The sequence below is a fragment of the Zosterops lateralis genome (genome assembly GCF_965231275.1).
Source record: "Zosterops lateralis genome assembly, chromosome: 1".
NCBI lineage: Eukaryota > Metazoa > Chordata > Aves > Passeriformes > Zosteropidae > Zosterops > Zosterops lateralis.
The window spans coordinates 68,813,079-68,838,348 of record NC_139762.1 but is presented as its reverse complement, the minus strand read 5'-3'; the positions used below and the strand labels follow the sequence as shown (position 1 = coordinate 68,838,348).

The following is a 25,270-nucleotide window of genomic DNA, read 5'->3' as shown; positions in this document are numbered from 1 at the left end:
GGCACAAGTTCTGTAATAGAATTTGTAAGAGCCCATGTATCCTGTGCTGTTAAATTTGCTATTAGCCTATAAAGAACCTGAAGTTTGGGATGGTGCAAGGAGGGACTTCTGTTGATGGGCACTTGTGGCACAAGAGAATTTATTGTACTCTGCATATTTTGAATCCAAAGTAAATGTGCATGACCTTTACGTAGAAGCAAGGACCACTACATCAAATGTTGTATGACTCTATTAACTATAATCAAAATATGTTTGAGGGAAGTGAACTCGTATAGTGGCTTGTAACCAAATGTATTTTAATTATGCTTCTCATTAATATAACCCCTATGTGAAATCTCATTTTCTTTTGTATTTAAAATTGTTGCTGAAGCATAAATAAGACTATTTTAAAATGTTAACTACAGGTCTAGTACCAGATCTAGTTCTATTCTAAGTAAAATAGTGTGCCTGGCAGAAAGTACTAAGTATACAAATCCAGTATGTGTACCTTTGCTGAAATTGTAAAGGTAGTGTAATACTTAGGGTTCTCAAGGGTGGTAAACTTCACTTTTCTTTTTCTGAGGTTTTCTGGATTCAATTTGTGGTTCCCAGTTTCTTTTATATTATTAAAAAGCGATTACTTTTTAATGATTAAGTATTCTTCATGAAGTGATTCTTGTATAATGAGCAAATCAACAGAGAAATTATTTACATTATTTTATTTACAGTTTAATTGCATGTCATCGTTATCTAAGCTTTTGCTACTGGTTCATCTTCACCCCATGATGTTGAAAAGAATAAACCAGAAATACTTTCTCAAGTCACATATGGGCTTGTTTATTAGTAAATAGCAAGCAAGTTTTAATGAGTACAACTTCCCAAAACTGACTTATTTAATTTACTAGTGGAAGTTAATGAAACAAACTTGTGTGTATGTGGAGTCAGTCTCTTTTTAGATGCATCTGGCCAGGCATTGTAGAAATACAGTTGCTTTCAGTTTGAGCATTTTAGTGTGCTCTTTGTTTTGAATACAGCTGTAGCAAGTCTGGATGTAACAAGCTGTAGCAGATCTGTTAGTGGGAAAACTACTGGTAAAATGTGCGATAAAAGTAAGGATACTGAACCATAGAGTACAACATATTGTTAACATACCTCACACGTTCACATTCATGTTTCTAGTCTGTTGTGACTATGTCTAAAATATGTCTGCACAGATAAAAGCATTGTTAATTTATGGTTCTATACAAATGCATCTGCTGGAAAAAAAAACCTCCTAATAACTTTTCAAGGCAGTGAAACATCAAACTGAAAAAAAAAAATCCTTCATTTGTATCCCTCTGTCTGTAGACAAGATTCTTTTGGAGTAATTGATTACAGGTCTATCTTTGTCTTTATATATATATATATAAATATATATAAATATATATATATAAATAGTTTCATTTTTCCCCTTAGGAATTGTATAGTTCATGCATATGCTTAAATTGTCATGCATATCCCTTATAAACCTGCAGTAATGAGTAACATTTGGTAGTGGTATATTTGAGTGTGTGTGCTTTTTGTGTTATATCTGTCTCTTTTGGTTTTGGAGAACATACATGGAAATTCTGAAAACATGAGCAAAATTCCACTTCTGCATTGATTGCATTTACTTAAATAGTGCTTGCACAAAGTGTCTAACTCTCTCGCAAAAACTCAAATTTTTTTTCTTGGTTTTGTTTTTTAGCATTAAAAATGCAACTGTCACAAAGATGTCTCGATGTGTGGATCTAATATAAATGCCTTTTTGTACAGTTGTACTGTATATCACACATGAAGTACTATCCTTCAATTTCATGTTCCTACTGGGAACTTTTGACTAATTTGAGGGTAAAATAAAGTATCTTCAATTGTTTTTAAATGAAGAATAAATTGAAACTTTCTTCTTACATCCATCAGCATTTTCTGCTTACTGTCATTCATGAAATTTAAGGTCACTGAAAATCCTGAATCTCACTACTTATGCTTAAGAGTTTTAACATCATCACTTTTTCATTGAACACAGGCAAATGCTCGGACCCTCATTTTTTCTTCCTGCATTTGTTTCTCACACTATTTTCCCTGTATCTCTACTTTTCATATCTGTCATCACTTTTCCTTGCATCTCATTTGATTTTTTTTCTGGTTTTTAAAAAGTATTGTTTCATGCCCCTGCTGTAATCAGGTGCTACTGATGAAAGACTTCTGTAGCATGTCATTATGTACGTAGGTCCTTTGTACCTGCCTGTGCTAATGGCCATTTGGATATGAAAAGAAACTTCCAGGAAACAACTCCTCTCTATATAATTGTACTTTTTAATGTGTCCGCCTTTAGATTTGTTTCATTTAATCTGCTGTTTGCTTTTTGTAATAAAAACAGCTTTAACTATCTTGAAACATGTTTAGATTACAGCGAAAACTAAAACTAACAAATCACTGCTTTTGTGTCCATTTAAATGGCTTTCCATTTGTGTTAAAGGCAATTCTTATAACTGACTCTGGATTGATATTCCCACCCAAGTTTGCTCTCAAATGCAAAGTATGGGAGATTTTCATTTGCATATGGTACACTTTCTCTAGCAAAGCTCACCTCACTTGTGAGCGTCAGTGAGGGACTTCATTGTCTTTTGAGTTGGATGTTGTGATCCAAAAATGAAATAGTAAATTTTTGGAATAGATAAGAATATTTCAGTTGGAAGGGACATAAGTCCATCTAGTCCAACTGACAGACCCATTTAGGGCTGGCCAAAAATGAATTTGTTTGCCACAGTTAGTCTCTGAAGATGGGATGCAGCTGGTGGTGAAGATGAGAGGAGAGAATACACCTGGTGATGTATTGAGTGCATGGTGGAATAAATATGGCCAAGTGTTGAGTGTATGTCTGGACTGAGGGATGAAGGTTGTCATGTTATCATCAAAAAGTGCTTTAGATAGTTTTATTAAGCCGACTTAAAGTGAATGGAATACATTTTCTGGATGAGTATCTTAGAAACTACTTGTAGTTTTAAAAATGCTGTTGTAGAGAATCTGTTTCCACAAGGAATTGGCTCACATGGTGTCTTCATGCATTTGTAAGACTGAATAAAAACTAACAGAAGTTACTGTCACTTGAGATAGGCCTGTTTTTTCCTTGTTTTGTGTACAGTGAACAGACAGATCAGTGTGTTATGTTTTGCAAGAGAATTACTTTAACTGTGTAAAAAGTGTAAAAAGTATTACACATTTTTCAGTGTTTGTATATAATGGAAGTGTATTCTGTGTATCTCCCTTTCATGTTTCTGTGTGACTTTTGCTGCTCAGGAATCAATAGACAATAATTGTGTGAGATCATTTACAAGCAGTCAGATTTCTGATGTCTTTCCATTTTAAAATTAAATAGAAGCATTTTCTACAGACAGCTTTTCTGTCTGATGTGTCATAGTGAAATCAAAGTGGTAAAATTAATTTTACTTGGAATAGATTTCAGTCTCTCCCAGTCATGTTACAGGTGTCTGTAATCACCAATTTAATTTCAAGGTGAGTTACAAGTTAATGTTCCCATCTTATAGGGAAATGATTTGGTGTTTGTTGTTAGTTTGGGGTTTTTTGTGACTGTTTTAATTGTAAACTGTTTGCAAGGCTATGTTTCACTGAACAAATGAATATTTATTTTTTCAGGGGCAGATTTCCTCAAAAAGATTTAGAGTCGCTGTTTCCTGGGATGAGTGCTGATTTCACAAGTGAAAACTTTTCTGCTGCCTGGTACCTTATTGAGAATCATTCAACAACAAGGTTTGTTACTATCATATAAGTAATTGTTTAAAATGCAAGTCACTGATGGTATTTCATTGTACAGTAGATGTGTCAGTGGTGGTTTGCATTTACAGCAATAGAACTGTAGTTACAATTGTCTCTGGTGTTTCTGCTTGGCCTGAAAATTGAATCAAACAGTTTGCATAATCTGCTTCTAAGAAAGATCTTGTTTTTAACCAGACCTAATTTATGATTGGGTTTTTTTTTTATCCCCATCCCCCAGTGTCAGATGTAAGCTGTCTTTCTTCAAACTTTAGGAATCATAAGTTAGTAGGGCCTTAAGTGGAAACTCCAGGTGTTAAGTCATGAACAGAAACACAGGTTATGGGTGCTGAACAGATTAGTAAAATTGTTAGTATCAATTAGGTTGTAGTTAACACTTGTGGAAAATGCTATAGCAGCAGAAGTTGAAAAGAAAGTAGGATCTTTGAGGTAAATCCCTTAAAATCTTGACAATTAAGATTTTAATTTAGAAATACAGTTGATAGTATGTACTTACATGAATGTATTATATAAATATATTTTTGCATGTATAACTGAGTTCCAAAACTTTTATCTGCTTGTGTTCACATAATACTGGAAGCCATTTTTAATAGAGAAGATGAGCTTTTGTTCTTGTTCTCAGCTAGATACTCTGATTGCTATTTTAAAGGGAAATACCGCCTTAGAAACTGTTTTAGTTTTGTTTCCTACTGGTACAAAAAAGGTACGGATTGCTTCTTGGTTTTGGGGGTGGAAGGATATATATCTAGTTTTTGAAGCTCCGGAAATAACCATTACTCTACTTGGGAAATACTTAAATATTCTCTCAAAATGATGGTACTTTAAAGGGCCAAAACAGCAAGAGAACATTATTACCTAATACATGTATAGTGACAGCATCTATTGAAATCAAGTAACTCAGAGGAGTTATTCCAAATGAATTCTGTCAGAATCTGATAACTTTGGGGATCATCAAGCTTTTGATGTAGGTCTTCGTAAGCATTTTCTCTATGTTTGGCCCTTGGACTGTTTCCACTTTGTTGTTCATCTATGTGGACACCAGTGACACTGCCTAGAGAGGTGTAGAGCAGATCACAAGTGTTTGCAGACTGGGGACAACAGTGAAGAATGTGGGAGCCTAGGCATTCCCTTTGACTCACACGTGAAGGGGAAAGCTTCAAGTAATAGGGATGTATCCTGTAGATTCACAGATGATTGTACCCCTGCTTTCAAAAACAGCACCTTTAACTTCTGTAGCCAGATCCATGACTAAAGAAAAAAGACTGCTAGGGAGAAATGAAATTCATTTGATAAAGTGGGGTGGGAGTGTGGGAGCATCTTTGCAAGCAGGTTTGCACTTTAGTGTCAAAAACTTCAAATTCAGAATATCAGGGAATAGTGATAACAGCCTGCAGCTGAATGAAGGGACAGAGTACTACCCGTGGGTTCAGTGATGGCATTAAGAATACTGTAGGAAGTTACAAAACTACCTGGAGGTGTCTGACCTCGAGTGCCTTAACACACTTATGTGCTGTCTGCGAAACAGGTAAGAGACAGAATTCCATGTGGAATTAGACAAACATACCACTGGAATAAAGCAGGCTAGCTCATGTACCAAGTATTTTGGGATGGATAGCAAGAGGCCACCTGACAAAGATACCCAGGAAAGAAAGAGTGACTTGCCCTTCACATGAAGAACAGCTGAAATAAATATATGGGCCCTGTTATGGAGCAGGATGGTTGAGATCTTATTCAGGAGTCTGGAATGGGTGATGTTGCAGTGGCATGAGGAAATGAATAAAATCTTCCTTAAGCATTTTGGGGAAATTTCCAGACAGCAGACCCTGGTTCTTGTACAAGACTTCTAACATTGTTGCAGTGTGAGCCTTCAGGGGTGCTACTCTTCTGAATCTGATTCTTGCCGGCAAGGCAGGGGATGCAATAACCAGTGGCAGCTGTGGCTGTAGTGATTGTGAAATTGTTGAATTCAAGACTCAAAGGAGTGTGAGGAAGGCAAGCAGGAGAGTACACACCTGGGATTGGGAAGCAGTCATACAGACAACAATCCAGTGTTTGTAAAAGTTGCCCGTCCTAGTGCAAATTATCTTCTGGGGTGTTTCAGCAGCAATGTATTAGGTATGTGGAGATAATTATTCTGCTTGGCATTGTTAAAGCTGCAGTTTAAGTGCTCTGCCCAGCTATGGCCACTGCTTTAAGAAAGATGTGAGAGCTGAGCCACAAGCTCAGGAGTGGATAAATATTGGTCGTTATACAGCTTGAATGAGTTAGGTGCTTTTAGAAAAGAAAAAACATTTTTAACACTTTGTCTAGTATTAGCTTAAGTATTTCATCCTTCTTGCTGAAAAAGATTCCATCTATTTGTGTCTTTGAAGGTCAACAATTCCAAGTAATGATCTCCTCCATCCAATGGAATAAAAAATATTAATTTGCACTTTTAACTGAAATCTGGAGGTTTTTCGCATATTTACTCCATTTATATTGGTTTATAAAATCCAAATCTTAGTGTTGAAGGTACAAGAGCAGCGTAAAACTCAACAGGAATAAATGCTGTCAGGGTAGGGTGAATCCAGTCATGCTTTGAATCTAACTATAAGTATCTCTTTGAATAAAGAAGCAGCAAAACTGTTTTGGTTGGTTTTCTTTTTCTTCGCAATTCAAAATGTGTAGTCTTAAAAATACTCTAGAATTGTAGAAGTATCTGTCCCATATAATTTGTGCTGTTTTTCTGGAAACAGCAATGGTTTAGTTCTTGTCCTCTACATAACCTTAGCTATTGGAAATGGTAAATGTGTGGTGCACTGACATTTTGGTTAGCTTATGTCTGGTTTTCCTTTGAAGGACATTCTTTTTAAGAAATCAGTATAACATCCTTTTAACCATTTCTTTTAACCTGGAAAGATCCTGTTAAATAGAAATAAACTATTTTGACACACTGTTAGATCATCAGATAACATGAAACAGTGCTTAAGAGGAGAACTATACAGATTTTTGTTATTTTGAAAATGCTGCTGGTAAGTACTTCTCATATGCCCAAGTGGACCAATCCAATGAGTAATGAGTAATGTTATTTCTGTCCAGCAGATGGAAACAGAAAATTAGGCATAATGTTGTGACATCATCAGTATAAAAAGAAAAATGCTTCTAAGTGCACCAGTGTGCTTTGTCTCCCAGCAGGTGGTGATAGCCTTCTCATTGCCTGAGCTGAAATTTGGTTTGTTATCTTAATGTGTCTTTTTGTACCAGCTCTTTTTAAAATGAGCAGAATACTGATGGAGTTGTCTTATGTATTCGTTTTCTACTTCTATGATCTCTCACTTCACAGAGGTGTAGTGCAGGTGTTTGTGTCAGCTTTTTTTTGTATTAGGGAGATTGCTTTGGCCTGCAGCTAGGAAGAAGAACTTTAAGGATGAAAGTTATTTGCTATATTTGTATTTCTGAGCTTGTTCATGGTGGTGGTTTTATAGTTAATCAAGTAATATAACTACTGAGGTCATATTAATCAAATGATCTACAATTAATGAAGATTTATTCACAACAAAAAATTATCTACAATTACTGAAGATTTATTCATAACGTAAGACTTCTCAATTAATTGCAGGTGCTTGCAAAAAGTAAAGATGTGAAATCAAATGTAAACTGGCAAAATTGAGAAATATTGGGAAACTAAGATAAAAAGAAAGCTACCATATCAACAACAATGATGAGTTGGCAGTTGATATTGCCCTTGAAATGTCTTTCAAAAGTATTTCAGCAGATTGCTTATAAAAACCATACCTTCATAAAGCAGGAATCTCTTTAGCTTTTCTTTATTTTGCACTAATATTGTATTTGATTCTGAACTGTATGTCCAAATGAACATAAAAATATTAAATTAATTCAGAAACAAAAGTAAGAAAGGATTGTGAATAAAGCTGCAGAGTTAAACAAATGTCATTATTAAAGAGGCTATTAATATCTCAGTAGTTAATCTACTGTGTACTAGGTGTAGTGAATTCTACTGTCACCTATTTCATGTAGTACAGACAGTTAAGTAAGAGCAATGTTGCATATTTAGAAGAAACATCCTGACTAGCTTGTGTTATAAAGAAATCTCTTCCATCACAAATGATAGGAGCCCTCTGTTTAGGGTTGAAAATAAAAAACTGAGATTTTTGGACTAAGAATAAATTCTCATTATTGAAAAGCATGCTCATTAGCAATTACTTGACTCTTACTAGTTGTTCTGAAAGTAAGTCGCTTTATTTTCCAAGTAGTTTGTTCTCTTTATTTATTAACTGATCTTATTGTTTGAATGTCTCTGAGTTTTTCTTGTTTGTTTTCAGTTTTGATCAGCTCAAAACGGCTGTTGTGAATTTGAAGAAACAAGCCAATAAGAAAAATGAAGGGAGTCTAGCTTATGTGAAAGGAGGTCTCAGCACATTTTTTGAGGCACAAGATGCTCTGTCAGGTAAAGATGCCTTGCACTTACTTAGTGCAGTATAAAAGAAAATACTTATGTGCATACATGGTTGAATTCAATACTAAAAATATTATTTCTCTTCGCAGTCTGTACTAAAATTGTATACTGAGCCAAAATCTGTGTTGTGTTAGTCACAAGCTAGAACAGGCTAGCTGATTGTGGTTTGTTTGCAAAAGATGTCACCGACTGTATCTTACAGGAATTGAAGGCATTTGATCAAATTGCTTAGACCACAAATGCAAGAAAGAGAAGTGTTAAACTGGAGTTCATATTAAGATGACTTGCCAACTGTGAAAACAGAAAAAAATTGATTTTATGATGTCGTATTCAATAGTCAGATGGTAATATTTATATGAATATCCAGACACTTGTTACTTTGGGAAATCAGAGAGTCTTTGTGTTCTGCTTGCCATTGGGAAAATGCAGCACACTAGTGAGATTACCATAGTTGCCATTTTTATATATATATTTATTGTATATAGATACACACAGACACACTCTTAAAGCATCAAATGTCTCGCCCGTCAAACCTCATTGTGGGCTACTGTAGTCCTGTCTAGTGAGGCTCTGGTCTGGATAAGACAGCTACAGTGCCCAGGAAACCATCCTCAATAGTTTTTTCATTTACCACTATGCCAATTATCCATCCTGGTCATTGGCCCCTTTGGCCAAAATCTAACTAGGTTCAATAACAAAAGTATTAGAGAATTTAGCAGAAAACCTGAGGAATGTGGTGGTACTCATAGGAAAAGGCTCTAAGAAGAACTATTATTTGGCATTCTTTCACCTTTTTAAGCTGAGTTTTCATTAAATGCTAGGAAAAATAATAGGTTTTTCTTGTAATTCTTACACATCTTGAAAATATTGAAATTCTGTTTTTTTTCTTAAATTGTCTCAAACATAATCCCAAATAAATATTGAAATGTGGCTTGTTTTTCACAACCAAATCTGCTTTGCATACAGAATATCAAATACTCTAAAAGACTGAGAGTTCTGTTTTCAAGAAGTTGCTGGTATGGATAAAAAGTAGTTTTATGGATAAAAAGTAGTTTTTGTTACCTTGGAATATAATTTTTTTGGATCAGCAAGTACTTAGTAGGATTTGAAAAAAGATAAGGCAGACCATAAATGTGTTTTAGAAAAGCTGAGCACAACTGAGTAATTTTCTTTTGTTCCACCCCTTAGTAGCATTTTGCCTTTGGAGACTGGTTTTCTGATAAATGAGAAGGTTAACAAGCAAGTAGTAATGTGAGAAATATTAATAAAAAAATGACAGGGAATGCAACCTCATTTATTTTATTAACTACTGTATTCTCAATTTTTAAAGAATTGTAAGCTGTAATATTTTTTTGCATCTTTTACCTTTATCAGTGTTATTTTTACCTAAAATCAGGGTTTATCAGTGCAGTCCTTTAGCTAAATTATGAACTTAAACTTGGGATGACTCACGTGGTTCTTGATGTCACTTTCTGTCTGTAAGCAAAATGGCTTGGCTTTGTCTTCCCCTCAGTGATCTCCCTTTAGGGCTCAAAAGGAAGCAGACTTTCAGCTTGTACAGTGAGGTAAAGTGGTATAATGGAAGAGTGATCTTGATGCTGTTGTAAAAGGAAGTTAGAGACTTAAACCCTCACTCTTATAAATTCAAAACCTTGAGCTGAAGTTCAAGGGCAACATCAATATAATACTTCATTTTTAAATTCTGAACCCAAGTTCTTAATGAGGATGCAGTACAAGTCACTCAAGCCAAATACCTTCTCGTAGCATTAAAATACACATTTTTCTGTTCATATGTCATATTAAATGCATGTGCAAAAGGAGTTTTGCTTCTTTTCAGTCAATAAACCCACTTTTATGGCATATGAATTTCAGTTTTGAGTGCAGAACTACTTATTTGCCTGTTCTTCCTCCTTATGCAGGATATTTTTGAGAGAGTATAGCTGGAAAAATTGCATAACTTTTTAAAGACTTGAACTTGTGATAGGTACAATCAACTGTTAAGTTGGATATGGTTTCCAGTAGCAAGAAGAAAAAAAGGACTTCTTCAGTGCCATCATCCAAACCTATGCCAGATGTCAAAGCTTTTTCCTGAACATTTGATCACTCAAGTTTTCTCAAATGAAAGACGCTGAGAATTAAGAGTAAGCATTACTAGCATTGTTCTAGAGAAACAGCTCAGATGCAGATTTAATAAACAAACAACAGCAAACCACCAAACAAAAACACCCAAGCAAACAAACTCCCCATTAATTCTTGAGCATAAAGTTATGAAATTCAAGCTTTATAACAGAAGGACATTAAACTAAAAATATAATCTGGCTAGGCAGTGATTGTGCAAGATGATATGATGGCACTTTTCTCCCCTTACACATGTAAAGGCAAATTTTAATGTCTTATTTTCTCCTTTTAAAAAGTGCAACTAGAATTTGTGTGCCTTTCAACAAAGCTACATGAGGAGTAGTCTATATTTGAAAGCTGAACAGTTGTTTTAGCACAAACTCTTAGGGACATAGCTATTGTTCTGCAAACTTTTATTTGATGCTGAGCATACAGCTGTCACAGATGAAAAGTGACTCAAGGGAAAACCCTTACTGAATACATTTTATCTGTCTTCCAATGTGATTTAAAATGTTCTGAGTTGGTTCATTTTGCTTAAGATTTTTTTTAAACTCTCTTGCTTTGGGAAGATTTCTAAAATCTTATTTATTTTCTATAGATACAGGTTTTTTGAGGGCAAAAATTTAGACTCTCAATTTTCCCCTTTAGATATCCTAGAACACATCTAACCCCAGTGGTTATTCTTCCTAAACTGCAGGTCTGTTGCAGTGTAGTTATAGAACGGAGCTACTTGTGAGCAGGTATTTCTTAAGTCTCCCTAAATTAGTACAGGATAACTTTTCGTAGGAGGATCACATTAGGAGGTGTAACACTTGTTTCTCCAGTTACTTCATACTCCTCTACAGCTTTTATACATGCTTTTTAAACTCATATACATTTAACAATGTTTGTTTCAAATATATTACCTTGATTAAGGAAACTCTGAGTTACTGATTATTGTGCAGCTTTCTTCATTAGTTAGGACCAGTAAGTTCTGTCTGACCTTAAGGGTACTATCAGACTCTATTACACATTTAAATGACTATTAATATTTTCATAAATAAGCAATGGAAAGCATAAAAAGCTAAGATGCTTTTTGTACTTTTTGATTTAGAGGCTGTTTACTAAGAAAATAAGATCTCAAATAGACCAGAACTCATCCTTGTTTGGTTTAATTTCTGGGAAAATAGAACAGCCTTATCAGATCCCCATGTCTCTCTGCTTGTTAGCTTGGCTGACAGTTTGACAGTGACTCTGCAGAGGAGATGTTCAACAGGAAGTTTGTTTCGTCAGCTGAAGGGAGCTGTAAACTGAGCTGAGGGGAGCAGGGTTTATCTCAACTTGACCCACTTGTCAGTGTCGGGGAGTTCAGCTGATTCATTTCCTGTAATTCTAGTTGCAACCTAGGATGTAGCATTCCTAAAAGGGTGACTGTTTATATGTCTGTAGTTAAGACATATTTTATCGTCATGAGCAAATTGGGTCCCACACAGAAGTCATTAGGAAAGTTAGCAAATTAATTTTCTTTCAGTATATTGTTTTCTGAAATGCTCTTTGCAATGAACCTAAGGCTGCAGTTTCTTCTTATTTAAACAAAGGGAAAGAAGTAGGGAAATGACTACTTCAGTCGCTCATGTACACAAAAACATACGTACGACATCTCTGTTGGCAGGTATAGAAGATGCTGTAATCTCTTTAAAACACAGATATCGTGAACAAATTTGTGATTTAGATTTGGCTCTCTAGTTTGCCATGGCAACATTTTTTTTTGTAATTGCAACTACAAACACATTTTTTTGTGATTTTCAGGAAGTCTGTACTAAAGAAGCACTGCTGACAATTATAGCACTATTCGTTTTTTCCCTTTCCCACTCCTGTTCAGATCTGTGGCCTGTGGGAATACCTGCATGATAGGGACCTTAGACTATATATAGTTGGCCTTTTGTCTGCTACCTTTCCTAATACATAAGCTAGGATAGTGTGGCTGAAATTACCTGGCTGAAATGATCCTAATCTGGCAAATGCCCGTGTTTTTTTTTTTTTTTATTTGGTTTGGGTTTTTTCTTCCTATAAACTATTTTTACAGTTCATTCCCTAAGGCATATTCTTAGAATGAGCATGTTAGTGATCCAGGATTGGATTCAAGCTGAATAAGTCTGTGCTGCTGCCATTATGTCTGTTAAATTCATTTTCTCTGAAAGTAAAGCAAAAAATATCACCTGAACTATATTCAATTCTGAGCCAGACTGGGAATTTGAGAAGCTAAAAAGTGATTCTAGTCTGTCATAAATGTGTCCCTTCGATTCAGACTTTCAAGGAGTTCTGTTACATTTGAATTTAAAGAGATTATATAAAGCCAGCACAATTTTTCATTAGTGATTCTGTTTGCAAACTAGATTAATGATTAATTTTGAAATGGTTTTCTTTTGTCCGATTAAATGCTAGTGCATCACTGCTTTTGCTTGGTAGTGTGGCATTGGGATGGTATATCCACCAAGTTTTGTGGTTGTCACATTGTTTTGTAACGAATCTAATTCACACTTTTGCTTTACTTTACTCTTGTGTCTCTTCTTTCAAATAGTATGGATTTTTTTTAAACCTATGAATTTCGGTAAATCAAATTCAAATATATGATTGCTACCTAGATGTTGTGCAGGTGACTTGAAATACCTGGAATAGCTCTGTTTCTAATTCTCTGTGTGATGTGTGTCTATTAATGTTGTCTTCCTCATTCTACTTCAAGTGATAGAATATTGTCTTTGCAGGGTAAGAACAATCTGCTGTTACAGCTAGTGAGTGATTTTAATGATAATTTGCAGAGCATAAGAAGAATAGGGCTATGGAAACAAACTGGCAAAATACAAAAGTGGTGCTGCATGTATCACATGCATCACATAATGCTGAGAGCATATCAGTCACTTGGGAGTAGCAGTTCCCCTGCATCTCTGTGCCCCATAGTAGGGGCAAGTTAGATTATTTCTAGTTAGGAATTATGATCATGCCTCCATGTAGTCATCATGAAGTAATAGCTGATGTGCTCTCTGCTCACTGTCTTGCTTTCCAAGTGGGTCCTCCTGTCTGAATATTTGAATCATCTTTGTGCTACCCTAACAGACAAAAGCTGAATGAGAATGATAAGTACTATCATTGCTTCATATATTGTCCTTACATTTATAGACCTTCTCAGCATTCAAAATGAAAAAAAAAAAAAAAAGTGCTAATTTAGGCATTCTAAAAATAACCATGCTAAATTAAACTTAATTTAATTTTGCTTGTTGAAAACTTGTGTCCTGGTCTTTCAGCGCTAGATAGATAACAAGAGGGACATTAAAATGAGAAATGTATTCTGAGGGAAAGATGACCTGACAAAGGGGTGCTACAAAGTATCTAAGTGGTGGTAGTTTAGTCAAGGGTGAATGCTTCCTCTTCATGCAGTTCTTAGGGTCAATTTTTGCAGCAGACCAATGGTTACCGTAATGCAACTTTATAAAAGTAAAAGTTATCACAATTGATGAAAGGCTCAAACTTTCCTTTCATGCTGGTACTAGCATGGCATTCTGTAGGGGGTCAGAATTTTTTTTGTCTCAAGCAAGAGAAAATTGATTAGAAAACATGGGGAAACAGCAAGAATTGTCACAGGCTGTTGTGAAAATTCTCTGCCCAAGCCTGTACCTGCTTTTATGCAGACTGCTCATGTCGCTTCTTCATCAGTTACTGTTTTAGAGATGTAAGCTAATTACTAGCAGAAATTCTCTAAAGGGATGCAGCTTTGGCACCTTATAGTTACTGTGTGGCTGTCATATTTTATGAATTTATTTTTTTTCAGGTAAGTTAACTTTTTTGTTAGAATTTGAAAAACAGTAAAGCATATAGAAAGAGAAATAAATTTTATAATTGCCGTTTTCAAACAGCAAATTTTGCAACAAGTGTGCAAAAAACCTACCTATGATTGACTTTGACCCAGACTTATCCTGCAAGCCATAAAACCACCTTAATTTCATACTACATTATTCCATTTTAATTTCCATACCACCTTTTAAATGCAACATTTAAAAGCTGCTTTTATTTTTACTATTTTTACCTTTCACAGATGCAGAAAGTTAGTGCCAGTAAAGAGAGAATAGCATGTTCTGTACTCTTTAATTCTGAAGTGTTCTGGCAAAGGCCTGGATCCAGTCCTGGAATTTTTAGTGCATCCATAGGCAGAATAATAACCCACATTTTCCTATCTATTTCCAAGATATTTGCCCAGAGATACCAGACTTGCTTTAATATAAATCCATCTGAGAACAAGTTGTCTGGTCTCATAATGTTTTTAGACTAAAATTTTCAGGGTCTATATACCAATAAAGCCTCCCTTCCTAGCACTATGCTTTAATTCACTTAAAATATCATCTTAAGTCTGTCCATTTTCTTTGACTTTTTCCACTGTGTTGGTAAACAAGCTTGAAGAAGTAAATGCTAGAGAAACAAAACATTAAAAGGCCACTTAAGACAATACTGCATTCTGTTCAGTATTTTGTCATTTTTGTTAGGATTAATAATATTAACCAAAACAAAGCCAAGTTTGCTATTCCAATACAAAAATATCCAGAATTCTCAAGGGGCAGTGCAGGAATGATCAAACCAAACTAGACTTAGCACTAATGGCCATAGGAAAAAGAAAACTACTTTTTTTTTGTAATAGATGTTCGTAGAGTAATGGATTAAGAGCTCTGTTCAGGGCATGCTGTCTCTATTGCTTTCCTCTTTATATGCAGCCCTGCAGTCCTGTTGAATCCATTCAGAACAGTTTTTACCTTACATAGGGATACTGTCTTCATCAATAACCTCCTTATATTTTGATAAAATTACAAAAAATCATTACTTTTCCAGTAAAGGAAACCAGAGGCATTTCTATTCCTGCATTGGGCATGAATCCTGGCAGTGTTCTAACATGGATTATTCATTCCTCCATTACTGTTTTTTGGTTCCATGTTCTTAGTTACCACATCAGATCTTCGGAAATACTTTGCTGAGTCGGCCTTGCCCTTCCTTGTGTTTTTTTCCCCATCTGTTTTCTGCATCTGACTAAAAGGATGTGATTTATTTCAAGTCTTTTTTTTTCTTTAACCACATTTCTGTGAAAATGAGTAAGATTTTCAGATATGTCAAATGCATTTCTAGCCATCCTTTAGTCAGAAAATGGTAGAAAACGTTCAAATGTGTGTTGCTTTGAGCTGAGAGTTAGGCTGAGGAACTTTTGAGAATGCCATGCCTGGTCCTATCTCAAAATATGTTTTAATAATATCTAATGAGGAAATCAAGTATGAAATTTGCAAATGAAAAGCTTCATGATCCTAGCACATGTGGTTTAATTTACTAGATTTATGGTTGCCATAAATCTAACAAAAAACCTCGTATCCTTTCTTAGATTAAATAAAATTGTTTTCAACACAAGTAGCAATTAATTAATTAATTGCAGTTTATTTTAATTCAAGGTCTGTATTATGGCTTATTTGCCGGATTGAAATTTGCATGTGTTCTGGTGTATCTAGTCACAGTTAGAGGTTGTGAATTTTTAAATTTCGTTTCTTCACTCTTATTAATCAGTATCTGCCTGCAGCTGTGAAGTTTGCAAGCCTTTAAATATTCTGCCTTAGCTGGGAAATGTGAGCACTTACTGGCGAAGATGATACAAAATACAGTTAATTATCTGGCTTAGTTGAAGCATCCAGATGTAGCCTTTCCTCATTTTTATTTATTGTATGCTTCTTACAGTAAAGCTCCTAAAAATAAGGTATAGATTCTGCTACATTTCCAACTGCTTTTCCAACTTGTACGGTTTGTATCAGGTAAATCCAGGGTAACTGGCAGTTCAAGAAAAATTCCATTCATCCTTTAGTTCAAGCCTTTAAAGACCTAAAATTTTCTCCTTACTCTTCTTATTGCAGCCGGTGAAGAGTTGAGGGTAAGTTGCATTTGAAGGTAATCTTAAGTACTGAGTAGTGTGGGAAGAGTAGGATGGCTTTCCACCTTCCCTTCCACCATCTTGGCCAGATGCTCCTTTCCTTATACTGCAGTGCTGCAACTGATGAAAGCTCGCTGATCAATAAAACAACATTTCTTCCTTAGTGAGCTGGTTTTGCACCAAATGATCTCACTTCAGCTGCCCTGCAGCTGTGTGATTGCTAGATCTAGCAAAAGGAAGCCCTTTGAGTACAGGAGAGCAGGGGTTGTCCCAAACAATATCATTAGATGGATTTAGCCCTTTAAGAGAAAAAGATAAACTTGAGTATCTCTAGATTCCTTCCAAAGATGAGGTCGACAGATACTTTTCTTGACTGCATATAGTTTCACTTGAATAAACTTCTAAATCAAAGACTTTTCTTCTGGTCCCCATGGAAGGAACACGCACTTAGCTTTTTCAAAATCATTTGTTGCAAATAGAGTAAGCTCAGACGTTATTAGAAAGCCTTTTTCACTGCGAAAACTTAAGACTTTTTTTCTTTTGGAAAACAATGAATGTAACTATTGCTAAATCTGAATATGATGTGTAAAAATAGCTACAGTAAACAAAGTAGCTTAAACATATAGAAGGAAATATAACAAATTTATTTTGAGAACAGAAAGTAATTTCAGTAGGTTTAGACTTCACAGAATGTCCTAAAATACCTTATTTCAGACAATGGTTCAAAAACGCCTTTTCGTTTACATTCCTAGCTACATATGCTTAATATGCCTTTATCTGTACTCTGCAATGCTTTCCAAGTTTCTGAAATTTAACACCTTGGTTTATTTTTATTTTTTTTGCCCCGCTGACATACTTTTCTCTGTCTGAAAGTGCGTGATGAATTGATTTAATAGGACCATTCTTCCTGGGTTTCCAGCATCAAAATTTTAAAACTAAGATTCTTGAATACAGTTCTCCAGGTTGCTATGCACAAAAGCTACCAATGTGAAAAAAAATTATTTTCTACCTTCTGAAAGGAAGAGGAGGAAATAGTGTATTGCTATTGTATGTTCTTTTCTAAATAAGATGAGAAAGAGAAGTGCTTTGTCAAGATGTATTTTAACTTCCAGAAACTGGTTAAAGATCATGATATTTTAACTTTAATATCATCATAATTTCTAAATAAGCTACCTTCATAAGAAGCTACATTTCGAGACTTTTTGAAAGTTCTAACATGGTAAATAATGCTCCTTTAAAACTTATGTACAAGAAAAAAGTCCTCATCATATTTTACCTTTTGTTGCCAGTATATATGCTTTGGTAGTGGTTTAGATATTATGGGTCACTTTGGGGAATGCATAAGTGTGCCCTGAACTACATGATATTGAATTGGTCAGCTCTTAATGGTATGTTATTAAACGGTTCCAAAATGCTAAATTTTAAAAATCTCTGAGGCAATATGCAACTTGGATTTTTATCCATGCCTATTTTTAAAGTATTTTTCTAAAGTATGTTTCATAGAATGATTTTAAAATATGTAAATTAAAGTCATTACAGTTTGATGTGATTGCAATAGTACTTGCAACATTTGGCTTTAAAATGTCTGTTTATGTTGTGGTTGCTGTTCTGCTGAACTTGCTTTTCAGTATTTAACGTTAATTGCACTACAGTAATTGGCTGCCTCTGACTGAAAATGATATATAGAAATGGAATAATGTCAGTAGAGCCACTAATGTTTGTGTTATAGAATTGTGGAAGTATTCTTGTTGGTAAGTGCTGTCCACATTGTACACAAAATATGTGCAGCAGTTAATGATGCACCATCTTTTAAGATAGATCTCTGTGTTTAAAATATGCAAGAATCTGTTTGGTTTAGTTCATTTCATTTAAGGGTTGATTGTCTTAAGAAATATGGTGTTCTAATTAGATTTTTTAACCCCTCTGATGACTTTAGGAATGAAAATGGAGTTGCTCTTCTATTTTCATGAAAGCAAGACTTCCTATAATTCTTTGTGTAGGACCAAGGGATTGAAGGGTCAGATTTGGGTGTTTGAGAATGATGTAGTTTTCCTTTTTTTTTTTTTTTTTTTTTAATTACACACTGGCGTTATTCACCTCTGCTTTCCTCAGTGAAAATTCCTCCTTTGAAAAGGGCTGGAGACTTTAAAGGACCATCCTGTTTCAGAATAGCCGCCCTCACTCACACTTTGCAGTAGGACTGAGGCCACAGGGTTTCTGTCCTTGTTCACTTGTTAGCTTGCATCTACATGGCATGGGCAAGTAGAGATGGCACCAGAGAGGAAACCAGATGGCAATGGCACCTCTGTATGCATGGTATGTGCAGTTTATGGCAATATTTCAGACCTAGTTGAAATTTCGCCCAGTGGACTGGAAGCACATCAGTTGTAGTCTTGGAGTGCTTCACCTTAAAAGAATCCAGTGGGAAGCTTAGGTTGCTCTGCCATACAAATGGGAGCAAGATAAGCTGGAACAATTGAGAGGCTGCTTTCAGAACTGTATCTGTGTTTTGACCAAAAATATACGATTACTTGCTTTTTTTCAAAGCACTGGGTATCACTGTTTTCAAGGGTAGTTTAGCTTCACTCCATTCTGCTGAGAACCAGCAGAAAGCAGTAGGAGGGTTTTTTTAAGTCTCAAATATATCTAAAGCAATAGGAGCTGATGGCTGTCTGATAGAGCAGATTTTACATGTTAACAGATTAAAAATCTGAAAGGAAAATCATATTTTATATGTGCTGCATATATATAGGAATAATACCTTAAAAGAGAGAAATACTGGTTTATGCTGGTTGTGCTGAACAGTAGAAGAGAGAGGGAGGGATGTGTGAGAGGAGGAAGGTAGAAGAAAGGACTACCTACACTACATTCATTGTTCATGTTTTCAGAGTAAGGTAGTGTCATCAGGTTGTGCTGCTAAGTTTCCCCCTCTCTGAAAAAGAAATTAGAGTAAATTACAGTAAAAAGACAAATACGTGCTAGTAATGTGCATTTCCACCTCGATTATAATACCACATGGAAATAAGAGTTTGGGATTTTAGCATGTTAGGACAGGAGAAAAATAGCATTTTGTTTTAAAAAAAAAGCAACCTTCCCTCTGTTTTCCTGTTGTTTTGAGCAAAATTACACAAAAACATTATGATAGTGGTTAATGCTCTAAGAAACTCATAAATTGTGTTTTAGTAATGTCTTTTTATGGATGAAAAGAAGTGATGGAGGAATATTCTACCATTTGATTTGGGGATCATCCAGATTACCAGTGACTCTCTTTCTACCCTTTAATTATTGGTAATTTCTTTTTTGTGACAACAGTGACTTACAAAGCAGAAATATTATTTGTTTAAATGGTTCTTTTCAAAATACAGTTTTTAATTAATACCTGTACAAGATGGCTAATTTAAATTATAATAGCTAATAGATTGCTCTGTCCATAGGTTTGTGGGTTTTTTTCCTTAAGCATTACTGTCTTGTTCAAGAAGATACAGGAAGTCAGTGTCAAAGTAATGGTTAAAATTCTGCAGTGTCTGGCTCTGAGCCCTGTCCTCCACTAGACTCTGCTGCCATGAAGCATGTTTGTATTTTTTTGTGTCTAAAAAGAAGAATAACACTTTATTTTTAATTTTAAAAATGTTTAAAAGTGTCACTTTGATGTAATGTGTTCCCACCTATTAAAATGTTCTGCGTTTTAACTAGACACTTTATTCCAGCAATCCATCAAAAACTGGAAGCGGATGGAACGGAAAAAGTAGAAGGATCCATGACGCAAAAACTGGAGAATGTACTGAACAGTAAGTTTTGTCCTTCCAGCAGCAACTATTTATGGACTTTGGACTTTCTAACAGACCTTAATATTTTCCTAGGAATATTGTAGAAAGTAGACAACTGTCTCTCATCCCTTCCCTGTTTGGTGATAGTGGTTCCAGGGTGTGATAATGCGTCTTTTGAAAGAAGTAGAAACAGTTGCCACGACTTTGCCAGCAAATATATATCAAAATAAAGATATTCTAAGTGTTTACTTTAGATTAATTTTGGTGGCATCGCAATTTTGAGTGGATGAGGAAAACAGAGGAACTGTATGGATAGAACTGTAGAAGGATGAGCTGACCTAGATACTAGGATTGTAAGACGTTGAAGTAATGGCAGAAAAAAACCACATTATAAGATGCTTGCAGTCAAGGTCTCTTAACAGGATCTTTTTCACTTAATGTGGTGGCATTTAGACTATTTGGCATGTGCATTCTTACTAGAAACCTTGAAAAGCTGTCAGTACTTTGTTTTCTCTTTTCTCTGTATTAGCTGTAAGGTTGCATTGAGAGAGATGGCTTGAATTTGCTGCAGTTCGGTATGTGTTTCATCAGATCAAAAAAGTTACTTTTTTTTTTTTAATTCTGGGACTTCTGCCAAGATAATTTTACTTTGTTTCATTGTGATTTTTTTCACAGAGGATGTTTCCCTTAGTGCTGTATCAATAAGCAGGAATGACATGCAGATAGCTGACTCAGTGTTGGAAAGTCTGAGTGTGTTTTATGAAATCAAGAAAGTGACATGGAAGTTCACTGTTTTTCTTCTCTTGTATGAAGAAAGCAGTGACTGTATGTGTGTTTGTGTGTGGAGCGCAAAGAAAGCAGGGGTTTTGTGAACAGCTCTAGCCCTTTTCAGTAGGGATTCCTTGATGCTCACAATAAAGATGTAGTTTGAACATTGTTATTCCCTCATCTTGATGCCTGAAGTGAAAAAGACCAAACTGGCAAAAAATCTAAAATCACCAAAAAATACCACATAAACCCTCACACCTCTATATAATGTACACACTGTAGTATGTGTCTCTGTGTGCAGAATATTCAGTATGTCTAGGTATGAGGAGAAGAAGCATTTGCTGAAATTTTTCTGTGCAATCCTTAGCGCTCCGTATTTAGGCCATGTCGTGCATCAAGAACAGATTCCTTGGAGGGCACTTCCCCTTTTACTAAACTGTCTGACAGATTTTTTTTTAAAAGCAAAATTTTTGTTCTGTGATATTTTCTTATATACATCAATACGAGACAAAATTACCTATAATATATAATTACTGTTTCATTTGATAACTAGTAGCTGAAATCAGTATTTAGACAATGCAAACTGTGTTTTTCAAGCTGGATCTGTAGAGGAACTTGTGCCAGACACTTCAGAGTAGTTTGAAGTTTGGCTCTTCTATGAAAAGAGTTGGCTGCTTTTCCTTGTGATACTTTGCAAGTCATGATGGGTGGGAGGCAGGGAAGTAGGAATACAAGGATTTAAAAAGAGTAAATAATATTATGCAAAGTAGTTTAGGATCAAAGCTTTGTTTCTTGTCTGACCATTGAAAAGCTTCCATAATCCATGAGTAGCAGGGATTGCTTTTAAAAATGACTTTAATTCTTTAGTTGAATTGTGCATTTTATGGACTGTAGGTGCATGTTTTGAGAGACAACTGCTGTTGTGTGAGCTAGGTTACAAACCCTTAACAATGAGCATGTTTTCCACAGCATCTGAAAGTATGTTAAGAGGGTTCCAAATTCTTGAAATGGCATGGGATAGTAAAAGAACAGGCTGGTGTTTTAGCTGGAATTATAGATGTTTTAAATTTTTTCTCAATTTAATTGCTAAACAAGCTGTTAAATTTATATTATTAAAAACATAGAGTTAATTATTACTAATTATTATAATTATATACTTATAATTAATTTAATAAAGAATTGTATATGAAAGGAGGTAAATCAAAATCCTTTCTGTAGGGTTTTTGTCAGGCTCTAAGAAAACTGTTGAATAACTAGAGATTTATTTTGAAGTAAAAAAATTCACACACTGTAGATGAATGATCCATTTTGAAAACATAGTCGATATGAGAACTGAAACTTTATCCATGGATGGTTCATCAGTAATAAAGAGATAAAGATTGTTATCGTAGAAAGGATTTTGAGGGATGAGGAGGGAAGAAATGTTAAAATATTTTAATTCTAGAAGGATAGACCTGTTTTGCATGAAGTGTTAAATTTTATTAATACATTAATAAGTAATTTGGTATGTTTCAATTTCTTATAAAACAGAAGAGGTACCCTTAAAAAAAAAAAAAGTAGAATAATTTACCTGAATTGAGGATTTCATCAAGAGATGAAGATAGAAATCACTGTGGTATTCCTGTAGTTGTCAATTACCTTTTAAAAAAGGTTTGCTATGAATAATAAAAAAACCCAAACTTCATTAATATAACTTAAATTCCCAGGTACTGCAGATTGCTTCTGGGCTGTTAAAAGAATGGACAAGAAACTTGTGAATTCAAACAAACAAAATGTTACTTACTAGAAGGATTTACAAAGCAATCGTTTCTTATAACCTTGAGAAAAATCATACTTTAACAGTGATCTGTATTTAAATCTCCAGATAACTGTTTTCATTGTGCATTTCTCCTTAATGGATTAAAGTATTCTATACTGAATAGTATGTGGTGGAAATAGATGTCCTGACAAAACTTTTTTTACATCAAGGCTTCAAATTTTCAACAAAGTTTAAACATTATTTAGATATAACAATTATTTTACAAAGACTACTTTTAACATGAGCAGGCCACCCACAGTGTTGACTAGAGAAAATGGCATGCAAGCCACCCAGCGAGACTGATGTAATTTTTTTCATCTTTGCTTAAAGTATAGTCACTAGACCAGATAATGTAGAAACTTCTACACGCAATGATCAAAAAGGCTAAAGCAGTTCCACTTTTTTTTCTTTTGATTAATTAAAAGTAAGTTGTAAGTTGAAAAATGCAAATATTCATATGCAGTGTAAGTCTTCTCTAGTATAAATGAAATTTTATTATTCTGTGTTAGGAAACAATCTTTATTAGAAAATAGAATGCTTTTTAGTTTGGATAGAAAAATGTTTAGGGTGATATTTAATGTATTTATTGAAGACTATTTGTAGATAGTATAAAGACCTAAATATGTGAAACTGTTGACCAAGGCTTCATCCAGTGTGTGATGAAGCCAGTAAGAGTTTTAATGCAATGTAAAGACAATTTATATTCATTCTGTTACAGTGACCAGCTAGTTAGACTTTTTAGTCAGGACATTGTCTTTGTCTTAACCACTGGTACTTTTAAGTGGCTGAAATATTGTTAATAATTTTGAAGACTTGACTTGAAAACATTAAAAAATTGTTTGCAAAACCCAGTGATAACTTTAGAAGCTCTGACATTAATTACCAAAGCGAAATTACACTTTTTTAAAAAATAAAGCTTTCTATGACTTTTTCTATATCCTGAGATGCATAATTTGGTTGTAAAATGTACATCTGGTGCCAAAGCAAACTATAAAATATCTGCACCAAAGCTAAGCATTTGAAATAGGAAAGAGTGATTGTTTTTAATCGCACAGGGGTCTTACCACATTAAAATGCTAAGTGGTTCACTTTGAAATAGAATTTCAGCAGTTGTAAAATGTTAACACAGTTGAACAAAAAAGTATGAAAATCAGCAATAATTACTCATTTGCTCTAAAAAACCTTGAATAACTCATTAAAATAAAGAAAATCTGTTTGTGGTTTCAACTGATTACTTACTTTACTTGTTCTTACTGTCACTCTTTTTGAAATAGGAGCCAGTAACACAGCAGATACCTTATTTCAAGAAGTGCTGGGTCGCAAGGACAAAGCTGATTCAACGAGAAACGCGCTTAATGTTCTTCAGCGCTTTAAATTTCTTTTCAATCTTCCCTTAAATATTGAAAGAAATATCCAGAAGGTATAATGCTTCAAAAATAATTTTCTATTTGCCAAAAGTAGCCTTTTGACATAAGTCTTTTTCTCGACAAATGTAAATGCTTGGTTTTGTTTTTAAGGGCGATTATGATGTGGTTATTAATGACTACGAAAAAGCCAAGTCCCTCTTCGGAAAGACAGAGGTTCAAGTATTCAAAAAATGTAAGATGGGGGTTATGTTATTCAATGGTTTGGGGGATTTTTAGCTTGAAGTCTAAAAAGCACGTAAGAGACCAAAGCGCTTTATGTGGTTTTAATACAGATTTTCACCCGTACAAATTATGAATTTATAGGAGCCAATTACTCTAGGCAATATTTCTGGTAAGTTTTCTGACTCAGGTATATACTACAAAATGTGAAATCACAGCCAATTTTATTTATTTATTTAGGCTTGGTATTACTAGACATAAAAAAAATTACAGTAATTAAAATGTGACTTTGAGTATATTTCTCATATATTGTTGGAAAGACTTGAAAGTCTAATTCTCTAGTTTTGTAAAGCTGTCATGTGTAATATTTTCAGATGTGGCTTGTTATAAAATGATTTATATTGATTTCCACATTAACTCCAGAAGTATCTGATACCCTAGGAAAATAACATAATTTTCAGTTCATGACACTGCTTGGGGACACATTGGATTTATTCCTTCTCCCTATTCCTAGATTATGCTGAAGTTGAAACCAGAATTGAAGCTTTACGAGAACTTTTGTTGGATAAGCTGCTTGAAACTCCATCAACATTGCATGATCAGAAACGTTATATAAGGTAATCGTTTGCCTGGTGCCTTCATCAGACATATGGTGTTAAATGTGTATTTAAATGTTTCCTAAATAGGGTAGTGACTAGTTTTACTATGGTTTAAATACTGATTTTAAAGCTGTGAGTATTTTGAGACTCTTTGATTATATAAATAATGGCCATGGAATGGTACTGGATTGTTTATTGAAGGAATGAAAAACAGTTCTTGAATGAGAACAATTTATTGAAACATAATTGAGATTTGAATTTAATTTTTTTAATCTTTAAGGCACACTGAGATTTTGTTGCTTTCTCTAAATGGACATATTGCAAGCTGTGTTTGAAATGACCACTCCTAGTTTGCATCCCTCAAAATAGATTCCTTATTAACTTGTCTTACTTTACTTGACTTGATGTTGAAATGGAATCATCCTAAATTAGATGACAGGGAGGCTTTAATCCAGAC

At 34.6% G+C, this 25,270-nt stretch overlaps 1 protein-coding gene across 1 annotated transcript in view; it reads left to right on the top strand.

Annotated features, from left to right (window-relative positions):
- Window positions 1-25,270, top strand: part of EXOC2 (exocyst complex component 2) — a 127,304-nt gene that overhangs the window by 27,049 nt on the left and 74,985 nt on the right. Inside the window, exons 5-10 of the mRNA XM_083883970.1 lie at window positions 3,655-3,768; window positions 8,115-8,239; window positions 20,003-20,083; window positions 23,903-24,048; window positions 24,146-24,227; window positions 24,729-24,831. Of these exons, the coding sequence (XP_083740096.1) occupies window positions 3,655-3,768; window positions 8,115-8,239; window positions 20,003-20,083; window positions 23,903-24,048; window positions 24,146-24,227; window positions 24,729-24,831 (651 nt within the window). The remainder of the gene's footprint in view (window positions 1-3,654; window positions 3,769-8,114; window positions 8,240-20,002; window positions 20,084-23,902; window positions 24,049-24,145; window positions 24,228-24,728; window positions 24,832-25,270) is intronic.